The sequence below is a fragment of the Sprattus sprattus genome (genome assembly GCF_963457725.1).
Source record: "Sprattus sprattus genome assembly, chromosome: 2".
In the NCBI taxonomy this organism is placed as follows: domain Eukaryota; kingdom Metazoa; phylum Chordata; class Actinopteri; order Clupeiformes; family Clupeidae; genus Sprattus; species Sprattus sprattus.
Genome location: NC_137921.1, coordinates 49,799,298 through 49,827,204, shown reverse-complemented (window position 1 = coordinate 49,827,204; position 27,907 = coordinate 49,799,298). Strand labels below are relative to the sequence as shown.

Sequence of the window (27,907 nt, the reverse complement as noted above, 5' to 3'; positions counted from 1 at the left end):
AGTGCCGGCCTCTTCACGTGGTCCCGCGTGCCACTGAATCAACAAGGCCCCAACAGGTGCGCGGACACACTCAAAGCACAGCCAAGCTCCTGGGATCCGCAGGCATTTGGTCCTCATGATTCACAGTGAGCACGACTCCTCATCTTCAACCCCCTCCCCACCTCCAAAATGATCTGAGCTGAGCTGAGCTGAGCCCTCAGGCCTGACTGTCCTATGATTCTTCAGCAGTGACTAAACCCACGCTCTCCACCACAGTCCCAGAGTACCGTGCGAGTGAGGGGAGCCTGGTATATGCACTTTGACAGACACAAACACAAGTGTGACTGGCTTGCCCCCTCCCCTACTGCCCCCCCGCTCCCCTCCCGAAGTGGTTTGTTTACATAGCAAAGAGGCCTTCCCTCCTCTGCCTAAATATGGCCTGCTGAAAGCTGGCTGGGGTGGGGGGCTGGGGGGATGGGGGGGGGGGGGGGGTGCAGGCAGGACAAACCAATAGTGGGAAGGCCAGAATGCAGAATAAGAGAGAGAGAGGGGAGAGAGGGGAGAGAGGGAGCGAAAGAGAGAGAGGGAGGGAGAGAGAGAGAGAGAGAGGGAATAAAGAACATTCAGACATGCATGCCCCACACACACACACACTCACACGACACACGCACACACACACACACACACACACACACACACACACACACACACACACACACCTACATATAACGCCAATGAGTCATGCACTGGCCCTTTAATAGCTGATAGTTTCATTATTATTTACTCCATAGACCTGCAGGTAATGGAGCCGTGTAAAGTGTTGACAGGGATTTACAGGGAGGTTGACAACACGTGGTGGGGTTTAAAATGTCTGCCAGGTGGGCATCTGACTAGAGGCGCGAGCCAAGACCAAACACAAGTCACTGAAGTGTGTGCCATGTCCATGCAGCGCGTGAGACGAGTCTGAAATCTAAAAGGCATGCAGTGCTCGGCGGACATGGGAGCTGCGAGGTCTATGGGGAGTTCACATCTCTGTATGCTTGCAGTAAATAGTGAGGTGGTGCCTTGTTGCCTGTAGTTGATGAGTTGACACCCAATACACGTAGATCCTTTTTTGATTTGATTTGATTCATTTAGGTGTCCATTAATTCTGTTGAAGTTTAATCACCATTCTATATCAGTGTTTTTGAAAATGTGATTGGTAACTATAAAAATAATTAACAATGGTTGATTGAAAAGCTTAGCCTGAATCAACTGTAACCACACAAACTACCCAATGTTATCCTTGTCCGTGACTAAAGAATGTACTACAAACTAAACAGGTTATTCTTGTCGTTGACTAAAGAAAGTAGTACTACGACCTAAACAGGTTGTCCTTGTCTGTGACTAAAGAAAGTAGCACTACAAACAAAATATACATTTGTGGCAACCAGGGTAAAAGGGGGATAACGGCCTTCGAGGTGGTGGAGGAAACTCTGCTTCGTGTAGTTCTTTGCCTCTGTCTCGTCCATTAATTTGGCATTAATGGGACATATCGGCGACCGTCACTTACAGAAGATCCTCTATACAGAGACATCTCTCTCCTTCACAGCTACTGACATGGAGTTATGTTTTTGGTCTCCGTCAGATGCTCCGTGTCAGGATGGGGACATACACCAACTGTGCTGGATTATACCTCCATCTGTTCCTTCAGTGTGTGTGCTTGCCACGGCCTGGCAAACCTGCAGTGCTGGAGAGAAAAGGCTGTGTTTCTCAGGGAAGATTATTCCCTTAACCGAGGAGAGTGGGAGTGCCATAGCAGGGCCAGGGAGGAAGGCATCTGATTCAATCTGTACATTTGCCTACAGTTTCTCGCTAGTCCATTATACAGGCTTCTGATTTCTCCTATTTTAAAGATTCCAACTCCATATGCTTCCTATATTTTTAATATGAAATTGATTATAATTAAGATCATAGCAAACCAAAATGGATGTAGACATTAAAATACTTAAGCCTGAAAACACATTTCAGTCTTAACTGACTTCACCATTTACCTGATTGGGGCATCAATCAATGAAGTCTGTAAATGTAAATAAAAAATAATACAATATTGAAAGACTGTAGACATGCTTATTGTTGAGCACAGCAGGTGTATAGGACACACACACAGACACACAGACACACAGACACACAGACACACACACACACACACACACACACACACACACACACACACACACACACACACACACACACACACACACACACACACACACACAGAAGCACGCACACACACATGTCAGGGGTCAGGAACTGGACAAGTGTTTTTCTTCTCCCCGCTGAGGGGCTGAGTGAAGGTTTGCCAAATGCAGCCAGCAGATGGTGTACTGAGAGATCGTTCCCAGGGCAGCAAGCCCTCTAACACACGCACACACACACACACACTGCCCTGGCTGGCCAAAGTCCTCAGTTCCGTCCTGTCCAACCAGTCTCCCCCCCCCCCCCCCCCCCCCCCCCACAGGGCACAAAGGGGGCAGAAGAGGGAATAAAGAGAAAGGAGGACACCAGTTTTATGACCTTAGATCATGTGATTGACTCAGCTGATTATGAGGAGATCAGCAGACTCCACAACACTAAAACTGGACTCCACAGAACCCCAGAGGGGGCAACTAAAAGGGCTGCACGGTTGGTGCACACACTCCTTCATGAGAGCTGAATGTGGCGCCAGTTCGAAACCCGGCCCAAACCTGGCATACACCTGGGCCCGATCCAGACCAACTGCACCTGATCTCTGGGTTAGCAGCAGCTCTCCAGGCCCCTCACTGCACACAACAGTACAGCTACTAGTTATCAGCTCAGTTCACACTATAACATCAGTAGACACTACACGGCGCAAGGGTTTAGCTCACATCAATTCATTAATGCTAGGAGCTTTAGAACTGGAGCAGTGTAGATCTGCTCTACGCTGACACGTCATTAGGAATCAGAAGCTAATGGAGGGCTACAGAAAGGCTGCTGTGAAGTCTAATGCTTGAAATATAACCTTAACCACTACGAGATCTTGTATTTAAAAAAAGGACTGATATACACCAGTGAATGGGCACCTTTACACCGCTAATTAAATAGGGCGATATGGATATGAGTGTGGGAGAGTGTGAGTATATGAATGAAAAGATCTGACACAACTGAGATGGCTTTGATATCGGCCCTGACCAGCTGGACGGTGCCCAGCGCACATGGACAAGTACAAGGAAAGAGGAGAAAAAATCCTGTTCCCCTTTCACAGCAGACTGGCAGCTCAACCCACGTCAGTCAAAGGGATCGCTGAGGAGAAAGATGAAACTCTGACTTTAATCAAGTGCCTTGTATGAATCATGCTCTTATTTAAGCAGGAACATGGCTTTTCTGTGATTCTGTGTGTGTGTAACTTAGATTATTAGGTGCAACTGCATATGTGTAAGAGCATGTTTGGACCAGAGGTGATAAGAAGGGTCGAACCACCTTGGAAATATACCTCAAAGTTGGCTGAAAGGGGACAGACTCTTGATAAATGCAATGCTGGTGGCCAGTAAAAAGTCTATTACAAGAAAATGGTTATTACCAGAATGTCCTACAATAACATCATGGCGAGACATTGTAACAGAAATTTACAGAATGGAGCAAATTATAGCTCATGTTAACCAAAGACTGGAAACATTTCTTAAGCACTGGCAAAAGTGGTGCAACTATGTCACAGATAAATGGCCTGACTGTATTTCTTTACTCTATGGAAAATTATTTCTCCCTGTTTTATTTATAGTTTTGTTATGTTGATATTGTTTTTGTTTCTTTACTTACATAATTGTATGTTTGTTTTTCTTTTATTTCTATACATAGAATCTGAAAAATTGAAATATGTGTATGAGAGATTCTGAACATAAAAAATAAAAAAGAAGGGTCGAACCGTGCTTCTTTCGATCTTGTGTAAAACCGACATCCTTGCATGACAGAAAGCATAGTACGATGACCTCAGACGTCAGAGACCCACCGCGTGGTTATTCCTGCTGACAAATCATTTTGTTTTCCGTAAATGCTAACTTCTATCTATAAAATCCTTGTGCGATGTGTTTAACTTTGCTTCTCTCTCTTCTGCTGCAGTCTGGGAGTGAGCCCTGGCTCCCTCTCTCTCTGAGAGAGAGTCTGTGCCTCTCTCTGGCCTGCCAGAATGTGGATGAGCCCGACAAGCTTGTTGTTCATAATATATGCAACTCCGAAATCCTGAGGTAACTTGAGTAATTTTCACCTAACAGCTAGGCTTATCGCAGCGTCATCCACACTAAAATTAAATCTGGTTCCGACCAACTAAATCACCTAGGCAACCAGCTACCGAAAAGAGAAATGATGAAAGAAAAAAAAAAAGAAAGGCACTGAAAATGTATCAGTGACCTTCAACCTGCAGTGGCGATGATGAGCATGTTTCTAAATGGGACTAGCACTATAATAAAGAGAGAGAGAGAGAACCGGGAGAAGACACACAGACACACATACACATTCACAGACATGCATACACTGTGACTACTACGTGATCTATTGGAGTAAGGACAAAAAAGGCCCAATGTATGCCCAATGTGTACGATTTGAAGGATTGTGGCAAGATCAAGGCAACTCAAACTAAAACAACTTACTGATGACTTATTTATATCATACAGAACACAACAATAACAACTAATATTAAGGTGTTTCTCTCCCAAATATATGCTAACATTAATTTCTTCATTTGCAGTCCTAATTGTATCACCTGGCTAATTATTACACAACATGACACCATTTAATTATGTTTTTGTACTGTTTCCCATATTGTCTACATACAAGGCTAATCTAATAGTACAGGCCAAAAGGATTTAATAAAGAACTCCATTACCCCCATGCCTTAATTGTCTCAACATTCTTTATTTCCAAGTGAAAAGAATGTGGTGTGTTTCTTTCTCTCTGCATGCCTGTGGAACAACCCCAGTAGTAAAATGGCCTGACCTCTGTGATATGAGGCTGTGTGTCACCCCATGCGTAATGTGACCAATCACATTTAACCTTCCTAATCGACCACTTCCAGGAATTCACTTAAAGTGTAAGTATACCCCCTAAAATATCAGCTCTGTGAATGTATGAATATCATGACGTAAGGAAGACCCAAGCGGTTGACTCTATGTCAGCATCAGCCTTGGATGATTATAAGTGCCGCATTTAGCCAGCCCATAAATTAATAATAAAACACGTGAGCATTGTGCCCCCCCCCCTCCACCCCCCAAAGCCAGGCTCAGGTCAGCCAGAGAAGCTTGTTTCAGACACTGCCCTGGTGACTTGCTCTTGGGTGATTTGACATGGAGATCTCTTTGAAGTTTCATTAGATCATCTATGATTTGATTTATCATTACAGTGTGAGGCACAATACAATGTGACGAACTTTAGTGAGCCTAGAAGCGGAGGACAGAAAAGACCTTCAGGGAACTTTTCTGTTTGTTTCCATTGGTGGAATAGAGACAGGAAGTCACTCAAATGGGTCCCCCGAGCCCCTACACGTTGAGTTTTCTGAACATCAAACCAGATCGATGAAGACAGCCTTAGAGAATGTAGTTAAAGGGCAGCCCGCTTTCAATAAATCAGTGTTTGAACTTTGGAGCTTCTGAGAAACAGTCCTCAAAGAGGACGCTGTCCCTCCAGGGTCATAGGCTCCCTCTCAGCTTCCCGGCTGCTGCGCACAATAGAGGGACCTGCATCAAGCCCTTCCTCATGTCCCACGTCTTCACAAACCGTTTTCACACACCTCCTGTGGTGACAGACGTCTCACAACACCAGCAAAAGCTTTTCTTTTATGGCTTATGGCACAGGCATCTACACAATAACGAGTACCCCCCCGAGGCAGATTCAAGTGTCGTGACAGAAGACAACTTTCTCTAGACGCAGGAAGGAACAGACAGTTAACAAAACAAACAACAGCAAAAAAACTGATCATCAGAAGCCTTCCTTAAGAAATACACGCCCAAACTGAAAAAAAAGCAAAACCCACGACTACTGAGAATGACTCAACCGATATCACAGACACACTGAACAATATTTTTCAAAGAGCTTATAGTTCCCCTGGAAATGCTCCTCTCCTGGGAACAGTCTGGCAACATCACTCTATGTAATGGCTGTGTTAGCAACAACCTCTGCAAATAGTCAGATAGAGTGCAAACTGTTTATGAATACGGCAGTCCACACTAGTGACAAATCTCCAGCATGGACACAGATGGGGTGTAATACTTGAAGAGATGGTTGAGGAGAGGTTCTGTTTGGATTGCATGGTTATGTTGAGGTGTAAAGTAAGTATTCTCCTTGGTAACATATGGTTGACAGTTGAAAAAGCTGAATAACACCCCTTCAAGCTGTGTGTGGGGTCTCATTACACAGTGCGAAACCAGGAAGCCATGCCTGAGCTGCTTCCCAGCATGCATCAGTGAGGTGAGAGAATGGGGATTGGCTGTCGGTAGGGGGGGTCTGAACCCCTCTCCCTCTGCCAAGAGGGAATTCGCTCCTGCTCACATGCCTCGGCAAGCGTGAAAACCATTAACACATCACACCAAGTCCTTACTTTTGCAACGGTGAAGTGGAAAATGAGGCTTATGAAGATTCGAGTTACTCACATGCCTGTAGTCTGCCAGACATCGGCCACAAACGCATCTTCAAAATATTTCTTTAAGCTATTGTTAAACATACCATGTCAAACTTTTCTTTTTTTTTTTTTAAAGGATGCCTTTCATTAAATCAGACCTCATACTGGCTTTAGTACCTAGTCCCTAGACCATCTCCAAGCCCCCCTGATAATTCAAGGCATAAAGTACTAGATGGATCCCCAAACCCAGAGTGGAGGGGGAGGAGAGAAGCTGGTTTGAAGGTATCCTACACATAATTCCCTCGTAAGCCTGACTTATTTATACAGGAAACAAAAGCCCTTTTTATATACATATTCTCCTCCTGCCTAGTGTCTCCAACTCCATGCCTGACCATAGAGGTAGGAGATTATGGCCATCATGATGGGACATGTATGAGAGTGTGCATATATTGTCATAGGGAAGTGACTCAATCTACTGGGAAAATGGCAGGCCAGCTCACGCTCAGAAACACAATGAATTATGTGTGAGAGGTCACATCAAGGGCACAATCCCTTCTCAAAGCACACAGGTGATCCTCCTCGCCCATTTCTATTTGTGTCAGTTGTGCACGAGGGATTTGCCTGTAATGACTACGTATCTTTGGGGATCATACGTGACTGCCTATCCAAACAGACAGCCCCTGCGAACGTGTATCACCCTTATTGCCCTGGAGGAGTAGACCGAAATGACATTGGTGGACAGAGCCATGTTGATCTAAAAAAAAAATAAAAAAAAACGCCTAACCATTGAGAGGGCGGGTCGATTCCTACTGTTATGGGGAAGGTGAAGACAAGCATTTAGAGCAGTAAATCCAGGAGACGTCGAAAGATAAGATATTTCTCCGTCAGAGATGATGCTATCAGATGACCTAGGTCCTAGGGCTGGGCTTAAATGGTCCAAAAGTAGACATACCGCCCAGCCCAACTGGGCCCTAATGAGTAATTCTAGGCAGGGCAGGGCAGGGCCAGCTCTTTACCACAGACATCCTGACACCGGTTGGACTGAGGTCAGTCGTGGAATGTGGTTTCTGGGCTTTGGGTAAATTCATGAAGGCATTAGAGCTACCCCCCCCCCCCCCCCCCCCCGCCGCCGCCATTAACAAACATGCTCACACACACACACACACACACACACACACACACACACACACACACACACACACACACAAACACACACACACACACACACACACACACAGACACACACACAGTCTGTCACACAGGCATGACTCATCTCACAGACCTTTGTGCTGACACCAGACCTCTGGATTCAAGGATGTAATCACGAGTTTGGACTTGTACTACTTTCCATTAACATGCTTTACTCATGCTGTTCTGCGCTGCTCAGTTCGGGGCGAGCCCTCTCCTACTGCATCACTGCACACATGCTACATAATATACCTGTGATGACCAGCTACTCTTGAACAGGGCCATTCAGGCCCTGCTCTTATCATAACAAATCAGCTTATGGTCTGTTTTCAAATAAAACTCTCTAAATGGTATAGGCAGGTGTGCAGGTAAACAAGATGACGTAGAAGCTAAGTGTACAAAGGATTATTATAATTATTATTTTTTTTTTTTTACAATGAATCAAATGAACTGAAGCAACAAAACACTTTGAAGACTGCCTCAGTGAATCTAGTTAAAGGGCAGCCTGCTCTCAATAAATCTGTGTTTGAACTTTGGAGCGTCTGAGAAATGGTCCTGAGGAGAGGCTGCGGCCCTCAAGTGTCATAGGCTCCCTCTCAGCTCACCGGCTGCCGTGCACACATTTTAATATTTGCATATAATGTGCTCTGCACAATGCTAGTATGGCTTAAACAGGTTGTAATGTAATTATAATATAATGTCCTATGTAACAGTAAAGTGCTAGTATGACTGAAACACATTGTAACATAATGTTCATGTCTGTGTCTGTGACACTGTAAAGTGCTATCATGGCTGATATATGTTGTAATAAAAAACACAATGTCCTCTGTCACACAGTAAAGTGCTAATAAAGCTGAAACAAATTGTAACTGTAAGGTTTAAGTATATGTAAAACCGGTTTGGCTGCAAGGAAGAGGCTGTGAAGAGTGAGATCAGCCATTAACTCAGTTGGGGTCTGAGCCCACATTAAGTGGTTGCGGCTCTCAGGGTTGCCTCAGCTCCACTCTCCATCTCAGTGTGATTTACCTGTGATTATAGAAATGATGATGGTGGCTGGGGGATGTAGAGAAAGCCTCATAGTCTGAGAACCCTATCCGCAAGATGATTTGCTCAGCCACCCTGCAGGGCGGAGCAATCAGCGACCACAATGGCATGACGGTAGCGTTTGTTTCAAAATGTGGTGACAACAATGGCGGCAGTGCCAGAGCTAGACGAAGCAATGCAAACAGTAGTAGCAACGCTAGCAAACATCAAAAAATTCAAGCCGGAGCAAGCAGAATGTGTAAAATGATTCATCAAGGTCCAAGTCATTTTTTCCTTACTGCCAACGGGGTTTGGGAAAAGGCAAATACGTCAGCTTGTACCGTTAGTGGTAAAAATCAACCCAAATGCTATGTCCATTAGGATACAATGAAACATGGAAACATCCCCAATGGTGTGTGGCCCAAACCTATTCACAAAGTGGTTGTGGTTACCAGGCTACGCAGGTCTGGCCGGCCCATTACACTGGATAAAAGGGAAATTCAGGATAATCTTTATATCTCTGGAAAGAAAATACTCAACAACACTTACACAACACTTTGTATTACATGTTCCTTGATATAATTTTTTTGGAAACACTGTTCATGACTTAATTATGTATTAATCAAGTGCCTTGTATTAATAATTACCTTGTATGAATTATGTGCTTATGTAAGCAGGAACATGGCTTTTCTGTCTTTCTCTGTGTGTGTAACTTAAATTATTAGGTGCTGACACCACTGTCTGCATACAGTATGTTTGGGTGAGCTCAGAGGTGATAAGAAGGGTCAAATTATGCTTGTCAACCCTGTGTAAAACTGACATCCTTGCATTACAGAAAGCGCAGTTGGGATGAACCAAAAAGGACTTTTAGTCGAGCGTGGCTATTGCATGGTTTTTCTTGCTGACATTAGAAACATTTATGGCATCAGAATTAGATAAATCTTAAGTATATAAACCCTGTGCGATGTTAGTGAAATTGCTACACTTTCATCTTGGTGCTGTGAGTGAACCCGCCAATTGTTGCTGAATTAATTTACAACTCCTTAGATAGTTTTAGTGAAATTTCTCCTAACAGTCCTTGTTAAAAGAGGTGTAATAAAGAGTAGTAGAGTAACAGGAAGTACCAGCATACGGACACTTACAAACAGTACAAGAGATAGGACCAAGAGATAGGAGTTAACTCCCTAACACTACAAGAGACATGACCAGTGTTAAGACCAGGTTTAGTAATTATATAATATAAAACATTTCAAGTCTCTGGTGTTCTGACTGGCGGTGAAGTGCCACTCAGTCCCACAGAACAGAATGACTCTGCTGCTGTAAACTAGGAGTGAGCCGCTGTCTAGACACTGACAGAGACCAGAGAAAGAGCACACTAACCACACAGGGAACAATCTTAGCTTTTAGTCTGGTTCTAATTTCTCTTGTGGTATAAATCATTTACTAAAGCAAATCAAATGAGCACAGAGTAAGAAGCCACTGGACTTACAAAAAAACCGGTACAATATACTGTCTATGTTAGGAAAAAAACATTTTACAAAAAAAAAAAATGCAAAAAATCTCTAAAAATGTAAAAACCTCTAAAATGCGTATGGTTGCTTTAAGGTCCCACACAAACAAGATTCAGTTGACAAAGAGAAAAGCAATTGAAGCTGGGCCGTAAAATGAATAACACCCTGAACAACACCTGCCAGCACCGAAGCTCCAGTTAAGGTCTTGACCACCCAAACATAATGACTCAGGCACAGGACTCTGGCAGCAGGGGACCTGCTGGGGAACACACACCTCCATCCCGATAACCACCAGGTAGGCGAGGCGGAGTGATTCAAGCAGATAAATAGTCGTGACGGTCCATCTCATTACCATCTCAAAGGCTGAGTGACTCACGGCGGGCTGTCGCCCAGGCCATTCCCCGATAACAGCCACGGGCAGAAAAAGGACAGGACAGAGCAATTTGCTGCTCTCTTGTCAGAAAAAATAAACTCCAGGTCAATGAGACATAATAGCTCATTATAAGATGCTCTCATTCAGGTCGATGTGTTAATAAAAGATGACCTTAAAAACCCATGATTTTAGACTATTCTGACATTCCGAAGTTTGTAATCTTTTTTAAATTTCACTGACATTGTAAAGGCTACAATGTGAATTTCCGGTTCACCTGCCAATCAAATCTTGTACACACTCCTGGTCAATGTAGCCACTGTAAACAGCGCTAGGGAATTATTTGATTATGATTGCATTAAGTAAATCTGTGGTTTAGGTAAAACAGAATAGCGTGACACTCTTTGGACATCATTCAAAGTTTGCAGGATTGCTTTTAGTACTTTAGAAGATCCTTATCATGTCCATCATTCCACTCTAATGCCAAACTTTGATGATGTGAGAGCCGGTCCTGCCCTTACTGCTCATCCCCTCTAAACAAACCATTTCCATGGCAACATCTTCTTGAGCTAATCTGTGCCATGCCTGGTGGGCTGCCTGGCACTGAGTGGTGAAAGTGGGCATGCTTCCTGATCCGCAGTTGGGTGTGTGGGGATGTTGGCGATGGGGTGGGGCACACTGAGAGCGAGGAGAGGCACACATGCCCCACAGACACAAATCAATGAACTCCTGGGGCACAGGGGCCTGATAGCCTGGGAGGGGGGCGCAGCAGACAGGTTGGAGGCTGCCGGGGGGGCTCCGCTCCGAGGCTCAGACATAATTAAAGCCGGAGTGTTACGTAATAGCAGCAGGAGGAAGGGGGCGATGGGTAAACAAACACTCTGGCAGAGGCAGCCTTCGGCTAAGGCATCAGCCGAGCAAACACAGCCAGGCCACAGCAGAGAGAAGTAGCCTACGTGATTTATCATCCGGCAATTGAGAGAAACAATCTTCTGCTTCTTGAGCCCTGTAGCAACCGATAACGTAATAACGGCCAATAACGTAATAACGGCCAATAACGTAATAATTTAAATGTAATAAAACCAATAACGTAATAAACTGCCAATAATGTAATAAAGTTGCCGTGCCAATAACGTAATAACTTTTGGCCAATAACGTAATAACTTATTACGTTATTGGCCGGTTATTACGTTATTGGCCTTGCATTAAAAAAAACCTTCGAAAATGTAATAACTGAGCCAATAATGTAATAACTGAGGTATCACTTCATTTTATCTTCAATATCTGGACAGAAAGTGTCCCACTTAGCCTTAATATTGCATCTTGCAACAGATGCTTAAATATCTGGCTTACAGATACCCCTCCCCCCTCAACCCCCCCTCAACAGGAAGCCTTACGGGAGCCATTAAGAGTCATTTTGGATTAATATGTCACTCTTAGGGTTCTGTTATAGTACTCTGTGTATCCAACTCTGTGACCATGCGGGCGCTTTGATGGAGTCTTTCTAAGTTCTGCGTTGCAGTTTTCAGTATGGTATTGCAATTCACTGTCTGAACGCTAGGGGTTGTGGGAATTATCTGACCGTCTCTATTGGTCTCAGTCGCCTCGACTGGTAACATTTTTTGGAGGCACACGTCGGGCTACCATAAGCGGAGCTTTACTTTTACTCTAGGATTCTCGAACCGGCCAAAACTGTGCTAGGGCCAGTCTGATCTACAAAGCGACATAAATTGCTTGCAGATTCGGATTAAAATTGAATAACTGAGCCAATAATGTAGTAATATATAAATATGACTGCAGCCCCCTCATTCAATAATATCATATCATACTGCTTTCATTACCAATATTTAAAAGCTAAATGTTTGTCTGATGCATATGATCTAGATGCTGCTCCTAAACTGATTTAATGCACTCATTCATCCACATATGCACAACCATGCGGCTCTTGAATTAAAGAAATCTGTAAATTCCATAAAGGTATTGCAGTAATCTTATGTGCTGATGTGGCTGTGTTTTTGTGTAGTTCGCTCATAAAAAATAGGTGTAGTGGATGGCACAGTCACATAAACACATGTCATTACCACTAGTCCTATGTACTGGGCACCTCTCTCTTTCTTAGGGCTAGCCTATTTTTAACACCTTTCTGCTCATTTGGGTCTTTAGTCATTACAATTCTCACAGATATTGTTGTATAAATAGACAGTTGCTCATAATCGTGTATGTATGTAACATGTAATAATGTCTCGGTGAGGTTGATGCATTGTCTAAATAATAATTTAAAAAAATCATGGAAAAACATTTTTAATTCAACCTCATTCAAACAGAACTCTTTTACTGAAGGCTAAGTAACTCTGAACAATTCTAAACTAACTCTTAACTCTTAAACTGTCATATTTACTCAGTGGAACTTAAGCTGGAGGCAATGCTCAATTTCAAATGAAAAGTAACCAATTTACTAATTTACTAATGTAAAGAAAATAAAACATTAACATAAAATGTACTACTACTTTTTCCAGGATATGTACCTAATTTTGAACTGCCCGAAGGCTACATGCCTTAGAAGAATCCATGCCCTCATCCAGCAGTTGTCCTTACTAAACAAATCTCTTAGATGCATGCTAAGGCCACTGTTGCGTCCAGCGGCCTTGTAGAGCTTCATAATGCTGATTGAAAAGTCATTGTCTTTACCCAGGTGAAGGCTCTCAGTGTGTGTGTGTGTGTGTGTGTGTGTGTGTGTGTGTGTGTATGTGTGTGTGTGTGTGTGTGTGTGTGTGTGTGTGTGTGTGTGTGTGTGTGTGTGTGTGTGTGTGTGTGTGCAGGGGTGCTGCCAGGAATTTTGGGCCCTATGAAAGATTCTAGGGGAGAGGCCTGTTTGCGCGCGCAGCGCGCGGCAATTTTTTGGGGTGCTCATTTGAAATAAATCTTCATTATCAATGATAAATATATTGTATAATGGGCTGAAATGGAAGGCACCCAATGCATTCACTTTAATTATGTCAAATTAAGATTCACTAGCATTAATAACTGAATATAAAAACCAACATTCTATAGGTAGGGACTGATATTATTGTTTCGAAATACTAGAGAGATATATTAATGCAAAGAATAGAGAGATGTCGGTAGTTATTTCTTGTATTTCGAATTTGCTCGTTCACACTAACAAAATAGCTAGCTAGCTTGCTAGCTTAGTGTTAACATAGCCCACTACATTACAATATTCCCTTTCATTAACCTCAAGTAAACCTACATTTGAGCAGGTAACAATCGTTAACAACTACAGATAACAGATACAGCCACATTCTGTAACTACCTGTACTTACAATTTCACTCCTTGCAACGTTTACTTTGAGCTAAACTCCATGGCTATAATCCTGGCTGTCTTGAAGAGACGTTAGGCAGAAACAAATACATTGTAACGCTGGTTGCACACGTTATGCAGACAGACGCAGACCACTTTGATTGACTGACACACGCACACATTGTTCAAATCATACGCTGGACACTTTATTAGTATTTCTACATGGGTTTAGATAATGATCAGGCTATAATAAGACCACATGGCTGCCAGTGCCAGCATCTCGCATTTCGGATGCTGTTCGATTCAACGCATCGCGCGTTGCGGCCGAAACCATTTCGCAAGCGCTCAGGGGGAAGGGCAAATGACAATATGTTAAATAACTAACGAAAACGTTATGGAAATCGACAGTTGTGAGTTTAATACGTTAATTTCCAATTACCATTTCTTTGTAATGAGACATTTTTTTAAAAAAGGCAAGAATATTAATATTATATTATTAATTGCCATCCGCGGGCCGTGGGCCGTGCTGCGTTCGGCTGGGCCGTTAGAATCAGAACCACCTTTCCCCGCCAGTCAGCGCCCCTGGGTGTGTGAGTGTGTTAGTGTGTGTGTGTGTGTGTGTGTGTTTGTGTGTGTTTGTGTGTGTGAGAGTGTGGGTATGTGTGTGTGTGTGTGTGTGTGTGTGTGTGAGGGAGTGTGGGTGTGTGGAGTCTGGTGTGTATCCGGAACGCTAGGGGTTGCGGGAATTATCTGACCGTCTCCATTGGTCTCAGTCTTCTCGATTGGTAAAATGTTTTGGAGGCACACGTCAGGCTACCCTAAGCGGAGCTTTACTTTTACTCTACTCCATCCTCCATCCATTACTGGTTTTCAACATAATTTAAGGTTATTACGAGTTTAGGTACATGTTTAGGCACATGTGTGCTGTTAAATTATTTAAGTATCTTTTATACACATTGATGGATACAATAAATAAATAAATAAAAATTCAAACTAGACAGCAATAACAGCAATAACAGGGTGTGTGTGTGTTTGTGTGAGAGTGTGTGCTTGTGTTTGTGCTAGCCTGGGTGAACCCACCCGAATCTGCAAGCAATTTAATGTTGCTTTGTAGATCAGACTGGCCCTAGCACAGTTTTGGCTGATTTGAGAATCCTAGAGTAAAAGTAAAGCTCCGCTTATGGTAGCCCGATGTGTGCCGCCAAAAAATTTTACCAGTCGAGGCGACTGAGACCAATGGAGACGGTCAAATAATTCCCACAACCCCTAGCGTTCCGGCAGTGAATTGCAATACCATACTGAAAACTGCAACGCAGAACATAGAAAGACTCCATCAAAGCGCCTGCATGGTCACAGAGATGGATACACAGAGTACTATAACAGAACCCTAAGAGTGACATATTATTCCAAAATGACTCTTAATGGCTCCTGTAAGGCCTCCTGTTGAGGGGGGGTTGAGGGTGGAGGGGTATCTGTAAGGTCGGATATTTAAGCATCTGTTGCAAGATGCAATATTAAGGCTAAGTGGGACACTTTCTGTCCAGATATTGAAGATAAAATGAAGTGATACCTCAGTTATTACATTATTGGCTCAGTTATTACATTTTCAAAGGTTTTTTTTAATGCAAGGCCAATAACGTAATAACCGGCCAATAACGTAATAAGTTATTACGTTATTGGCCAAAAGTTATTACGTTATTGGCACGGCAACTTTATTACATTATTGGCAGTTTATTACGTTATTGGTTTTATTACATATAAATTATTACGTTATTGGCCGTTATTACGTTATTGGCCGTTATTACGTTATCGGTTGCTACAAGCCCCCCTGAGAAAAAGGCGTTTAATGCAGAATTTGATTAAATTCAATTCAGATAGAAGCGAGTCTGAGGGATGTTTGAGACCAGGTGCACTAGCTGCTGCCTGCAGAATTTTAATTGTATTTATTTATTTATAACCTTAACTCTTCAATTGACTTTTCTATTCATATGTATTAAGTTCAAGGAACTCAGCATACACACAGTAGGGCTCAGATGAAACAGTGGACCCGGACCAGCACAAGACCTCGGGCAGATTTGGGTCAGACCTGGGGTAAATTTGGGCAAGATCAGGGGTAGATTTGGGGCAGATTTGGGTCAGACCTGGAGTAGATTTGCGCTGGAACTGGGGCAAATTTGGACCACATCGGTTTCAGGGTTGGGTACTATTCAGGTATGTCCTGACATGCAGTCCACACATAGCTTATGTTACCATTCGTCCACCTATTCTATGTGTCTGAATGGACGTCCTGTTAACTGAGCTTTCCCTTTTTATTAGCATTTAGCAGGGCTTTCTTTCTCTCTCACTAGGTAAAAAAAAGACAAATGTATTTATATATAAGCAGCACCAACTGTTCCTCTGATTTCAGTTGTTACATTCATTGCTTCACCTTGGCTGTATATCTTGAATCATCAGCTGTCATGGGATTCAAAGGAAAGACAGAAATGCATATATATATATATATTATATATATATATATATATATATATATATATATATATATATATATATATATATATATATATATAATTGAAGCAGAAAGCAGTGAGTCATGTCTATACTCCTACCTTCTCCCACCCGTGATTCAATGCCATTGAAAAACTCAATGCCAAACAATCAGCGTCCAAAGGACTTTCATGTGCTCCTTGCAAAGAGCATTTTTTTGATAATCTTTTGAATAAGAAATCCAATCTGGGAGTGATAAACATTGCTTCAAGGTCACACTGCTCTCCGCAGAGACCAGTTTTGTTTTAAAACCCATCTCCCAGGAAAGCCGTGCGCACTGGCCAGCAAATGCCTTTGCTCAAAACTGAGAATTGTGTTTAAAATATATACAATGACTGGAGCTACATGACCACCGGCAAACTGTTAGTCAGTCTTGATGGCCAGAGGGATACAGTGATTTGTTTGTAAATGTTATTGCAACAAAGCAATATAATAAGTCCAGCAACTTATAGTGGAAAATCGAATGCATATGAGGGCTGAATGAAGACAGAGAAAATTCCTGTTGAAAAGAGAAAGGCACCTATAATAATTGCTTATCAGAGCCTACTGAACAGCAAACACATGATAAGCAGGTCAGCATTGTGCTGATAATGACGTATCTCCAGCCTGTATTGACTACGGAGGGAATTACTGCAGTGTGTATGACAGGTAAACAAAGCCCACTGTAAACGGCTTACTTAATTAGTTTAGATTTAATGTAGTGTCCACCACACACACATGACTGCTGCTGTGAGTACCCTGCACTCTTTATTTTTTTGAATTTGTTCTGACATCCACTTATAATTTTGAAAACATTTATTTTACAAGTACTGTAAACAATGACGATTACCGTTTATGAAATGAGCCCGGCCAAGACATTCGCGGCTTTTTGAGTCCGGGCCGGTTTTTTTCCATAGTTCTGTTGCTGCTCAGGTACCGTTCGGTGTCTGAGTGATACCGTTGCTTGATTCGGATGTGGGTCCGGGGCTGTCGCCACAAGTGTTTCGGTGGTTTCGCGAGACCAGCAGTCTCTCGACTCAGCGCTGTACACTCCATCCCAGAAGCGGCTCAGCTCTAAAAATTTAAACAGTAAACGGTGTCCTTGACAACTATTTGTATCCTCTGTTAACGTGGTAGTTATGAAAAGGGTAATTCGTTGCCGCTTTGAAAGTTGATCTCAGCGTTCGGACAGTCTTTGAGAAGGATGATGAGCTGTCCACAAGGTACAGTGCTGAAACGCGAAGGAGGCTTTGGAAGCCAGAAAGTTATTAGGAACAACTGTCAATCTGACAATTCCTTTCCATTAAAAAAAGCATTCAATGAATGTTTACAGTGTTCAGTCAAAATCCCCTTCATTATCCGCCAGCGAACATTTTTTCACCCCACATAAGCACTAGTATGCCGGTGTAAAGAGAAAGCAAGACAATTATCTATCCAGCATTTTTTTAAACGAAAAGGCTACAATAAGAAGATAATAACACCAGGAGTAGCACTGGGGAAAATCACTGTGAGCTTGCACTTAAGGCAGCATGCGCGTGGAGCGTTACTGCACTCACCGCGTGAAGCAGGGGGTAGACGAGGAAACCTGGCCGCGCGGCGCTGTTCGGAAAAAAACATTCAGCCAACTACAACATGGACAAGAAATGACGTGATTTTGTTCATGTTATTACATCATCCATCAAGCCACTACCCACCCAAACACGAATTGTTTTATTGTTTTAATACCCATGGCATGATTACTATAAAAAATATAATCTATTTCGAAGATAAATAGTTCACTGTTACCATTTTATTGAAGTACCACTGTTACCATTTCATTGCAGTATCTCTACAGGAATTATACAGAACACTTATGCTGTAACGAACACAAACGAACACCCCTAAGTATTAAAATGCTAAGAGTAGATAAAAAATAAAAATTTAGGTAAACTTTTTTCTGCAGCCTCACTCGTTCTTATGGTATCGATTCAGATTTGATATGGATCTGTCTCATACGTGACACATCTGATCAGAATGCAGGCATACAGTTGACTGCTGTCTAGGACACACCACAACCCACTGCCTACCTGACCTTTCAGCTGACACCCCATTAACATTCATGTGAGTGAGAGTGAAAACAGGGCCATTAGCACACGCTATTCCATCTCCCATGGCTCCATACATCATTGCAATTCAAAACCAAGGGCTAATGGCAGATGGGAGCACTTCCACTAATGAAAAGCTGAGGGAACAACCTTGCATGACCCGTGGGCACAAAGGGCGATTCAGAGTAGCCACCAGATGAAGGAGTTTCTTTACCTTTGCAGGCGGCTGGCTGGAAGCAAAGAATGCTACCCTGCATTTGAAGGCACTGGACAGGACTAACAATCCCTATCCTCTCTCTCTCTCTCTTCCTAGCTCTCTCTCTCTTCCTAGCTCTCTCTCTCTCTCTCCACATCAAGAGTCAAGTTGAGTTAAAACTGGGACAATAGACAGATAAGATGTCTGACACTTCCTGTCATTTATAAATATGCAACTAGGCACACAACAGCTACCTACTCCCAATGAGACAAGAGTAACGATAGCATTGTTTTCAAATGCTCTGGGTCTGATGGTAAAATATCTGCACTCAGTGTATCAGTGTAGTATGTATAGTGCCGTGTGAATTAAGATTGTTATTATTTAATGGACAAAACAGGGTGCATCTGTCTGACCGACCTACCTGGCCTGCCTGGTGTGTGTGTGTGCGTGTGTGATATGAGTGCTGTGTGCATCTGACTAACCTGGCCTGCATGGTGTTTGTGTGTGTGTGTGTGTGTGTGTGTGTGTGTGTGTGTGTGTGTGATATGAGTGCTGTGTGCATCTGACTAACCTGGCCTGCCTGGTGTTTGAGTGTGTGTTTGTGTGTGTGTGTGAGTGCTGTGTGCATCTGACTAAACTGGCCGGCCTGGTGTGTGTGTGTTTGTGTGTGATATGGGTGATGTGTGCATCTGACTAACCTGGCCTGCCTGGTGTGTATTTGTGTGTGTGTGTGTGTGTGTGTGTGTGTGTGTGTGATATGTGGGCTCTGTGCATCTTACTTACCTGGTCTGCCTGGTGTGTGTGCTTCGGAAATGGGTGCTGTGTACATCTGACTAAATTGGGCCCGTTTTCCCAAAAGCATTGTAAGCCTAAGTAGTTAGTAGTTCGTACAAGTGGCAAAGAACAGGCTTATGTTGGACGTCTGGAGTAGGCCTAACATGTTGACATGTCATGCGCTTAAGCATTAACATTTATTTGCCTTTAAGACATTTAGCATGTATGGAGTCAAAAGGCAGCTGTAACATACCCTGATGTCGCCAAATTAGGTAATATTTCAGCACAGTGTACATGGAAAGTGCCTGTTAAGTACTACTCAAAAGCAGGACATGTGCATTCACGTTACATGCTTGTTCGGGAGGCCCGTATCACTAACCCTAGAGACCACTCATAACCATCACTAACTGCTAAGACTCCTGGGAATTCCCTGGGAAACCAAGCCTTGGTTTGAGGTGTGGGTGGAAGAGTCTGGTGCTGTATGTATCTGATCGACCTGGTGTGTGAGTGTGTGGTAATTGGTTGCTGTATCTCACTGACCTGGTCTGCTGGCCTATATCTGGGATGGTCTCCAGGCTCTCGGTATCCACTCTGGCAAGGGTAGCCTTGTAGATGGCCTCCAGATCGGGAAAGTGCATCTTCCTGCACTCCAAGGCGGAGTGGCGGCGGGACAGGGGAGGCAGGTGCATTGGGCCCGAGAACCTCCTGCGCACGGCATTGCTGCGGTCCGGCCAGCAGGGTCCCAGGGACTCCCTGCGTCTCTGCAGATAGCAAAGCAGCAGCCTGGGTCAGTTTCAGATGGACCCTGTGGGTACATCCTCAGTTGGCTCAAAGCATCAGCCTTTCACTTTACTTGAGGATTAAAACCTTAATAAATCCTGCAGTAAAAAAACTCTTTCTTTCTGTAACGCTTGTGTCTTTTCAAATTGAGTGTACGAAATGCACAAAATAGTTTATTTTTCCAACTGAAAAGACTACCACTGTTTCAGTTGATATGGATTAATATGTTCTTTCAAGATACGAGGACACATTTTTTTTTTTCTGGTATTTGTCATTGTTGGCTTTTTTATGTCAATAAATACTGTAACTGCTGCTCTGAAGAAAGTTTGATTTCTCACAGATGATGAAGTTCGGTCCTGTATAATATGGATACAATAAGAGAATAATATCCTGGATAATATGTGTGTAATAACAAAACACTGATCTCTTGGCTTACTTGGAAAGCTGTGGCTTTAACTTGCCCAAGGTAGAATAGAAATGGAGGAAACGTAACAAATAATGCAAATCATAAAAGGACAGGAACACTGAACAGAAAAATGGACAGATTAGGTTTAGAATTAAGACAATGTAGATTCTCAGTGTGGTTTTCCAAAACAATATACAGTTTCAGCTACGTCTTCTCAAAGATTGTCATTATAATGAGGATGGAGCTGGAGGAGACGTCCAGAATGCAACCAGTGTAAAGATACATTTCTTATCACACATCTCTTCTACAGCTTTGTCCAAAATCTAGCATTTGTTTGGCTCCAAGTCTCCAGAGAAAAAGAATGGCATCCTCATTGTAATCAATGTAGGCTCCTTGAAAACATAAAACACTTGAACACATAAAATTGCATTGCAATAAAACAGAATGGCCTGGACTTTGAGTGCCCTTCTCTTCAGAACTCTGCTGACAAATCTTTCTAGGAAGGCGCACCATGAGAGGGGAAGGAATCCATTAATGGTTCAGTTTGCCATGAAACAGAACCGCAGCTCAGTGCCTCTTCTACACCTCCAGCCTGGGGCCCTACTGGCACATTGGTGTCTTTCCAGGAGATGAGCTAAGACCCAGGAGAGCAGCTCGGTTTGGGCCAGATCAGTACCAGATCTGGGCTGGATCCAGACCATTTCAGCTCCGCTCCAGAAGCAACCTGGGCCAAGCTCTGGAGGGACGTGCGGGTCTGACTGTGTTCCCATCTGCTCTGCGGTGGAATCAGTAATGCCCTCTGACCAAAATGGGTTGAGTCTTTAGCTTCAGTTAGCTTCGTTCTCACTAACAGACTCACTAATACGTATTCAAGTCGTTCTCACTAACAGACTGAGGAGGATAGCACCAGGTAATGCCCTTTAAATGAGCTGAAGGAGCTGCTTTTAAATTGCAGTATGTATTTTCTTCTCCAACAGAAGGAAGGGCAATTCAGAGGGCATGACAAAGAGAGAGAATTCCCCACAATTCCAGTGTGTTCCATGCATCTGCTTTCTGTTAGGAGGTTGGTGAATTTGTTTAATGCATTTAGGCTACATTTGTAAAAAAAAAAAATGCAAATAAAATCAAATAAAAACATGAAAAAAAAAAAACGATTTGAATTCATATATTAAAAGGAAATAAAGGGAATATCCTAGTGTAGTAGCATTTTCCTAATTACTGATATTTTATTTCAGGGTTCAGTCACTTAAGTCAATTATTCAACCTAACAGCAATGCCCTTTCACGAGACCCTGGTGGAATATTTGCAATTTACACCTTGAATGTAGCGCTTTCCATTTCTGTGCATAATAATGAAATTCATGCACAGTGAACACACTTCCTGTTCACACCCTGACATACTATGTTCACGTGGAGCTTTCTTGCCGTGTCCGCTCAAAGACACACGTATCAGGAGGAGGGATTGTAAAAACTTAAGTGTTAGAAGTGAGCGGTGAGATAAGTGGGGTTTATGAGACTATACTCCAGCTCCTTACAGCCACACATGCGTAAGGCTCCCGTTAATGGTGGTATCATGGTGTGTCGATATGCAGACGTGACGCAAAGGTAAACTACAGCAAAGCAGGTTTCAAAATTATTCAGGCTAGAAAGATAAGGCCAAGGAGTGGATAGCGTAGAATCTGGGTTAGTCATATCTGTACCTCCATTGTCAGTTAGGACACTGACGCAGGCGTTACGCCTCCTCCGTTGGCAGTGTGTGTCTCCAACAGGGACGCAGTCACGTAGCTGAAACAGCAAAAACAAAGGGGGTGAAATGCATAACAATTTAAATTTTAAAATCCGCAAGTTTAATAAATAGTTAAGATGACAACATCGCCACAATAAAGTTACCTACATTTCAGCAGATCACAAAAATGCATGCTATACCATTCTCAAGAACCACATTAATGAGGTCCATCAAATGGGTCCAGAATCTCAGGCATCAAAGACACAGCTCCCTGAGGTAATCAATGTAAGTGCGTCATCTCAGTTACTTCAGTTTAGAACTTATCATTGAGCTTTTATCTCTAAGGATTATCATTTACATGTGAAGTTTCACATACCGTATTCTCTCAAATATTAACCATAGTCCACTTTTACTACAGTCCCTGGTTAACATTTAAAGGATTTTAGCATAAAGAGCCCTTATAGGCTGCTTTGAAGATCAGTGCATGACGACACAGCCAAGTAGAAGATATGAAACAATGCCAACTGAAGGGTTACAAGGTCCAAAACAAAGAGCGGGAGAGAGTCAGAGAGAGTCAAAGAGAGAGAGGGAGAGTTAGAGAGAGAGAGAGAGATAAGAGGGGTTTATGAGAGAGAGAGAGAGAGTCAGAGAGAGAGTTAGAGAGAGAGAGAGAGAAAGATAACAAGAAAGACAGCAACAGAGAGAAGGAATTCAACTTTTGATGATACAAATCACTTGTGAATTAACAGTGGCCTTGCAAATTTGATATGGTGAGACAGAAAAGATGAGAGAAGAAGTCGTCAGGAAGGAAACATTTTCCAACATCTTCTGATCTCATGCCAAAGATCATCTCTAAAACTGTGAATAAAGAATCAAACTCACTCCCTATGCCAACGTAAAAAAAAGTAAACAAATAATTAAAGCTGATGGATAACTGATTATCTGATTTCACCAAGAACTCAGATAGAATAACAAAGTGGATGGATCCAACTGGACACACAGAATTAAACACTCTTTTGTGGCGGAAGGCCTGTAGCATTAGTGTAACATGAAACGTCTTTCTTCTATGCAAACGAGACAGAGTAATCAGTCACACAGCGCGAGTGAGCAGCAGGTCACTGACTCTCAGAGCTGTTGTGGCTGGAGTGTAGAGTTGGGCCACTGAGTCTGGGCTTCTCCAAAGGCAGCAAAAACATGCAACTCTAGTGAAAACAAAGCACTGCAGATCTGTATTGTGTACTGTGAGGTAAGAGAACAAACGTGCCAAATAAAGTCATTTTCAAAATTTCAACATCACTAAAAGCATAGAAAACAGGCATGGTATTTAAAAAGCAATGCGGTCCTGTTGGAGATTTAACAGGCCTAGGCCTGCCATTATGGTGGTAATCATGTAGCAAAACTATATATAGATAGCAGACCGTATTATATCTTTGGCCTGCTCTGAGCTTTTCATTAAACTGCACCACATTATATAATAACTGAACCTTACATATGATGGGAGATAGCCTAGCCCATGAGCTACAGGCCATAATAAATCTGCACCCTCCGGTGAGTCTGAGCGTAGATCAGTTCTGAAGGCTTCAAACGGTTGCCCAGAGTGGTGTGGTTCTCTTTTAAAATTGCACAGAAAGAATGAACAACACCTGAGCAGTTTTGGAGGTAGACATACTAAGCTCCCTTCCGGGTGCATGAGAAAGTGTAATGAGGGAATGGTTATTTTGTGTGCTCACTGTCAACGTACATTTTTGAGTGGCAGGATGACATGGAATTCAGACTCTTTGTTTTGTTGAGAGTGTGAGCCCAATGTCTTCACATTGTCTATTGTTTTGGCGCTATATTAATACAATTAAATTGAATTAATAAACATATAAGCTCCTAAAACTATGAAGCCTAAACTACAGTAGGATAACATCTACAAACTAAGCTATGTGATGATAAACACGAACATGATCAAAACAAACTAGAAAATGCATTTCCTGAAGGAAATACCAGTGCATGAAATGCAAAAGTTAAGAAAGGAAGAAGAAAAGAAAGAAGAGTGAAGAAAGGGAAGAAGAGTGAAGAAAGGAAAGAAGGAAAGAATAGTTGAAGAAGGAAAGAAGAAAAGAAAGAAGTGTGAAAGAAGGAAAGAAGAAAGGAAAGAATAGTGAAAGAAGGAAAGAAGAAAGGAGAGTGGAAGAAGGAAAGAAGAGAGAACAAGAGTGGCTCTGGATAAAGAGAAAAAGAGAGTGAAAATATTGAAAAAAAGGAGATAAAAATGGAGTGAAGAAGAGAGATTGAGTGTGAGAAAGTAGACTGAGAGGGATAGAGAGAAAGATGGAGAGATGGAGAGAAAAAAAAGTAGAGAATGGAAGGTGTCTTAATGTTCCTAGTTACAGTTAAATTGAGAGGGACAGAGAAGAGGTTCCTTTGATTTGGCGCAGGTGTCAGTGAAGCACAGGTGCAAGCCAGTTTAAAGACCCTATTATGATGTCATAATGGCCCAATGTAAGTCAATGGGCACATTTTGATTCGTTTTTATTTAATATCTTAAAAAGTATAAAGTTTAGAAAAGTGAAAAATACATAGCATAAGTGTCCTTTACAAGACCTACGCGACAAAGTTTGAATGAAGTTTCTACGTTAAGCGGTTCGGGCTGAATTAATCGCAGAAAAAGGTAACAAGAATAAGAAGAAGCCTAGGAATAACAATACAGGGCATTTCATGCACTGTAATAACAGACATAACAGAGGTTGACCTTGGCATATTTTATATAGATCTACTATTCCGACTTTCCCTGAACAACCTAGAACAATATGGTCCTCTGTGACATGTTGAAGACCTCTCTGTCTCTGTCTTGGGACAAAACCCAATCCTTCCTGTGGTTAAACAGATGTCAAGCAGTCAACCCTTGTCATACTCTTATAAGGTGTTGTAGGCTGACACAAAAAAGCCCTAGGGACACCATTTGAATACAATGTAGACTAACTATAACATATTTCCCATCATATGTATCGTATAGCCTCTGATAGCCTCGCTTCATTTGTCAAACCGCCGTCCCCCGGGTATTACATTTTGCTCAACTGAACTGTGTCTTTCAGAAAAGAGCATTTGGATAAAACGCGACGGAGGGCATTGTATCTGTTTTAGAGGGCGACTAGAACAACTTTGAAACGAAGGAAAATTCTCCTTAAACATATCGAGAAAGATTGAATACCTAACCAGTCAATGCCATACGTTTATGAAGAGTAGCCTACCCTACCTTAAAATTGGCGCAAGTTGTCCTTCAGTAAAAAGTTTGGATGGGAGTCTTGGATGTAACCAGAGCCAGAAGAACTCTACAAATCCGGAAACACTGATTGACAACATCGTTCGATGGACCTTTTTATTTAAAAGTGTAGTCCATAACGTTTTTAGACTTCAAACTCTGAACCATACTAATCTCTCGTTGCATATGACGTTTATGTAGTCACATGGCAGGAAGCAAACGATGTAAACAGTGAAAGCATGCCGTTGTACGGACATTATGCAGCGGGAATGGGCGGTTTTAATACAATTAGTAAGATAGGGTTAGGGTTAGTCAAACTTCAGGAAATGTGACTCGAATAAGACCTACATCAGAAAAACATTACGACAGCAACTTTTTCCACGTGAATCATATTTACAGTTTGTGCACACCCTAGCTGTAGGCTATTTCAGGTCATGTTTCAAGGAACTTAATGCTGACGTTAACCTGTTCTTTTAAGGCTTTATCGCCATCTTGTGGCAAGCAGGCTTGTACCTGTGACAGACACACACTGTCCTATCCAGCTGTAAGTCCCATTTCGTATTACTTTCGAATTCACCCCAGCTCTGAGCCTAACCTAGTTTACTAACCTCTGCCTCAATCCTCTGGCTACAATCATTTTTTTATTCAGCCTTGGATGATTTTAAACAGTAGATGGCGTGTTAATTAAATGCCGACTTCTTTACAAATGGCAAGCCAAGACCAGGCAAGTTTATTTTAAAAGGGCTAGCACATTTCATATACAGGCGCAATTCCATGTGTTGTACATAAATAACAGCAGAAGGAATATCCAAAGAAGTGTTAAAATAAAGATAAAAAGATCAAATATAGGCTATATAATTAAACGAAAGTACATAAATAAAAAAGCCCAAGACGTCACTTTCCTGTGTGGGGAGACAAGAGGTCTACTTCCAGAATTAAAGTGCAGTATGAATAGAGCTCAAGCATAGGCACATGAAAGGAGAGATGATTTTAACCTGGATTATGGATCTGTTCTCTTGGTCCTAGATAAAACTCTAACCGCAGCATTCTGCAGCTGTCTTTTGGGGGAGTCCAGTTAAGAAACCACAACAGTAATTCACTCTACTGGAGATAAAAGCATTAATGAGCTTCTCTAACTTCTTGGGACACCAAACTTTGAAGCTGAGTATAGTTTTCATATAGAAGGCTGTTTTGGTGATTGCTGATATTGCTGGGGAAGGTGAGAGCTGAGTCTATCAGAATGCCAAGAGTCCGGTGGTTTTAGAGCCTAAGAGTCGAGGTATTTACTAATACTAATCCTCGCCTTCTTGTTGCCAAACATAATAGTCTCTGTTTTGTCTTTATTTAATTGAAGAAAATTCTGGCTCACCCAATTATTTATTTGCTTTAAGCATTGACATGGTGAGTCTAGAAGTCTGTAGTCATGGTGACAGGGCCATCAGGTGTATCATCTGCACCATGGGGATCAATGTTGTTCTGTAGAATCTGGCACAAAGGCAGCCAGAAGACGTCAGATAACTGATCCCTAAGGGGCTTCACATGTCATAGACACCCTGTCAAATTCAGAATTCCTAATGGTGAAAATGTAAAGCCAGCCTTCTAAATAAGAGCTGAACCAATGAAGGACTGCCACAGAAAGTTCTACACTATTTACCAGCCTGTCCAGCAGCATTCTATGATCCACAGTGTCAAATGTCGAGATCTAAGAAAACCAGAGCTGTTACTTTACCTGAATTGTATTCAGACATAAAGCGATCATTTTAACAGTTCAACAAATTGCTAAGTTGATAAAAAAAACAACTTTCTCAATGATCTGAGCTATAAAGGAATATTTGAGAGGTAATTATACAGTTGCTTAACATTGAGGCATCCAGAGTTCTCTTTTTTTATTATAGTAACACTATGAAACAATTTGACACTTTTTGAGGTATGGTTTTATAGGCAACTAGTTTTGGTACCATCCTTAAATTCATTTTGATAGCATATGGTATGCATATGTGAAGGACAGATAAACCCCTGTGTCTTCCCCACTAGCCATCCAGGATATGCCCTATGAAGTTCTATGAACACCCGGCAAAAATGGAAGAAAAGCTTTCACACACTTTCACATGTTAAAAGACACCAGTTAGTGTGTTGGCAAGCTTCTTTTAGTGTCAGCTGGGCTGTTGGTGGGGTTTGCAAGGTTTTTACATGGCA

At 42.3% G+C, this 27,907-nt stretch overlaps 1 protein-coding gene and 1 long non-coding RNA gene across 2 annotated transcripts in view; both read right to left on the bottom strand.

Annotated features, from left to right (window-relative positions):
* Positions 1-20,269, bottom strand: part of pde4cb (phosphodiesterase 4C, cAMP-specific b) — a 65,212-nt gene extending 44,943 nt beyond the window's left edge. The window contains exon 1 of the mRNA XM_080832726.1: positions 20,094-20,269. Within this exon, the coding sequence (XP_080688852.1) occupies positions 20,094-20,242 (149 nt within the window). The 5' untranslated portion in view covers positions 20,243-20,269. The remainder of the gene's footprint in view (positions 1-20,093) is intronic.
* Positions 20,270-20,302: 33 nt separating this feature from the next.
* On the bottom strand, positions 20,303-25,853 carry LOC308360680. The gene is made up of 3 exons (XR_013968527.1): positions 25,706-25,853; positions 22,439-22,523; positions 20,303-20,314 (listed from the first exon to the last, which is right to left on the bottom strand). It is a non-coding gene; the product is annotated as an uncharacterized lncRNA (long non-coding RNA).
* Between the last annotated feature and the right edge of the window lie 2,054 nt (positions 25,854-27,907).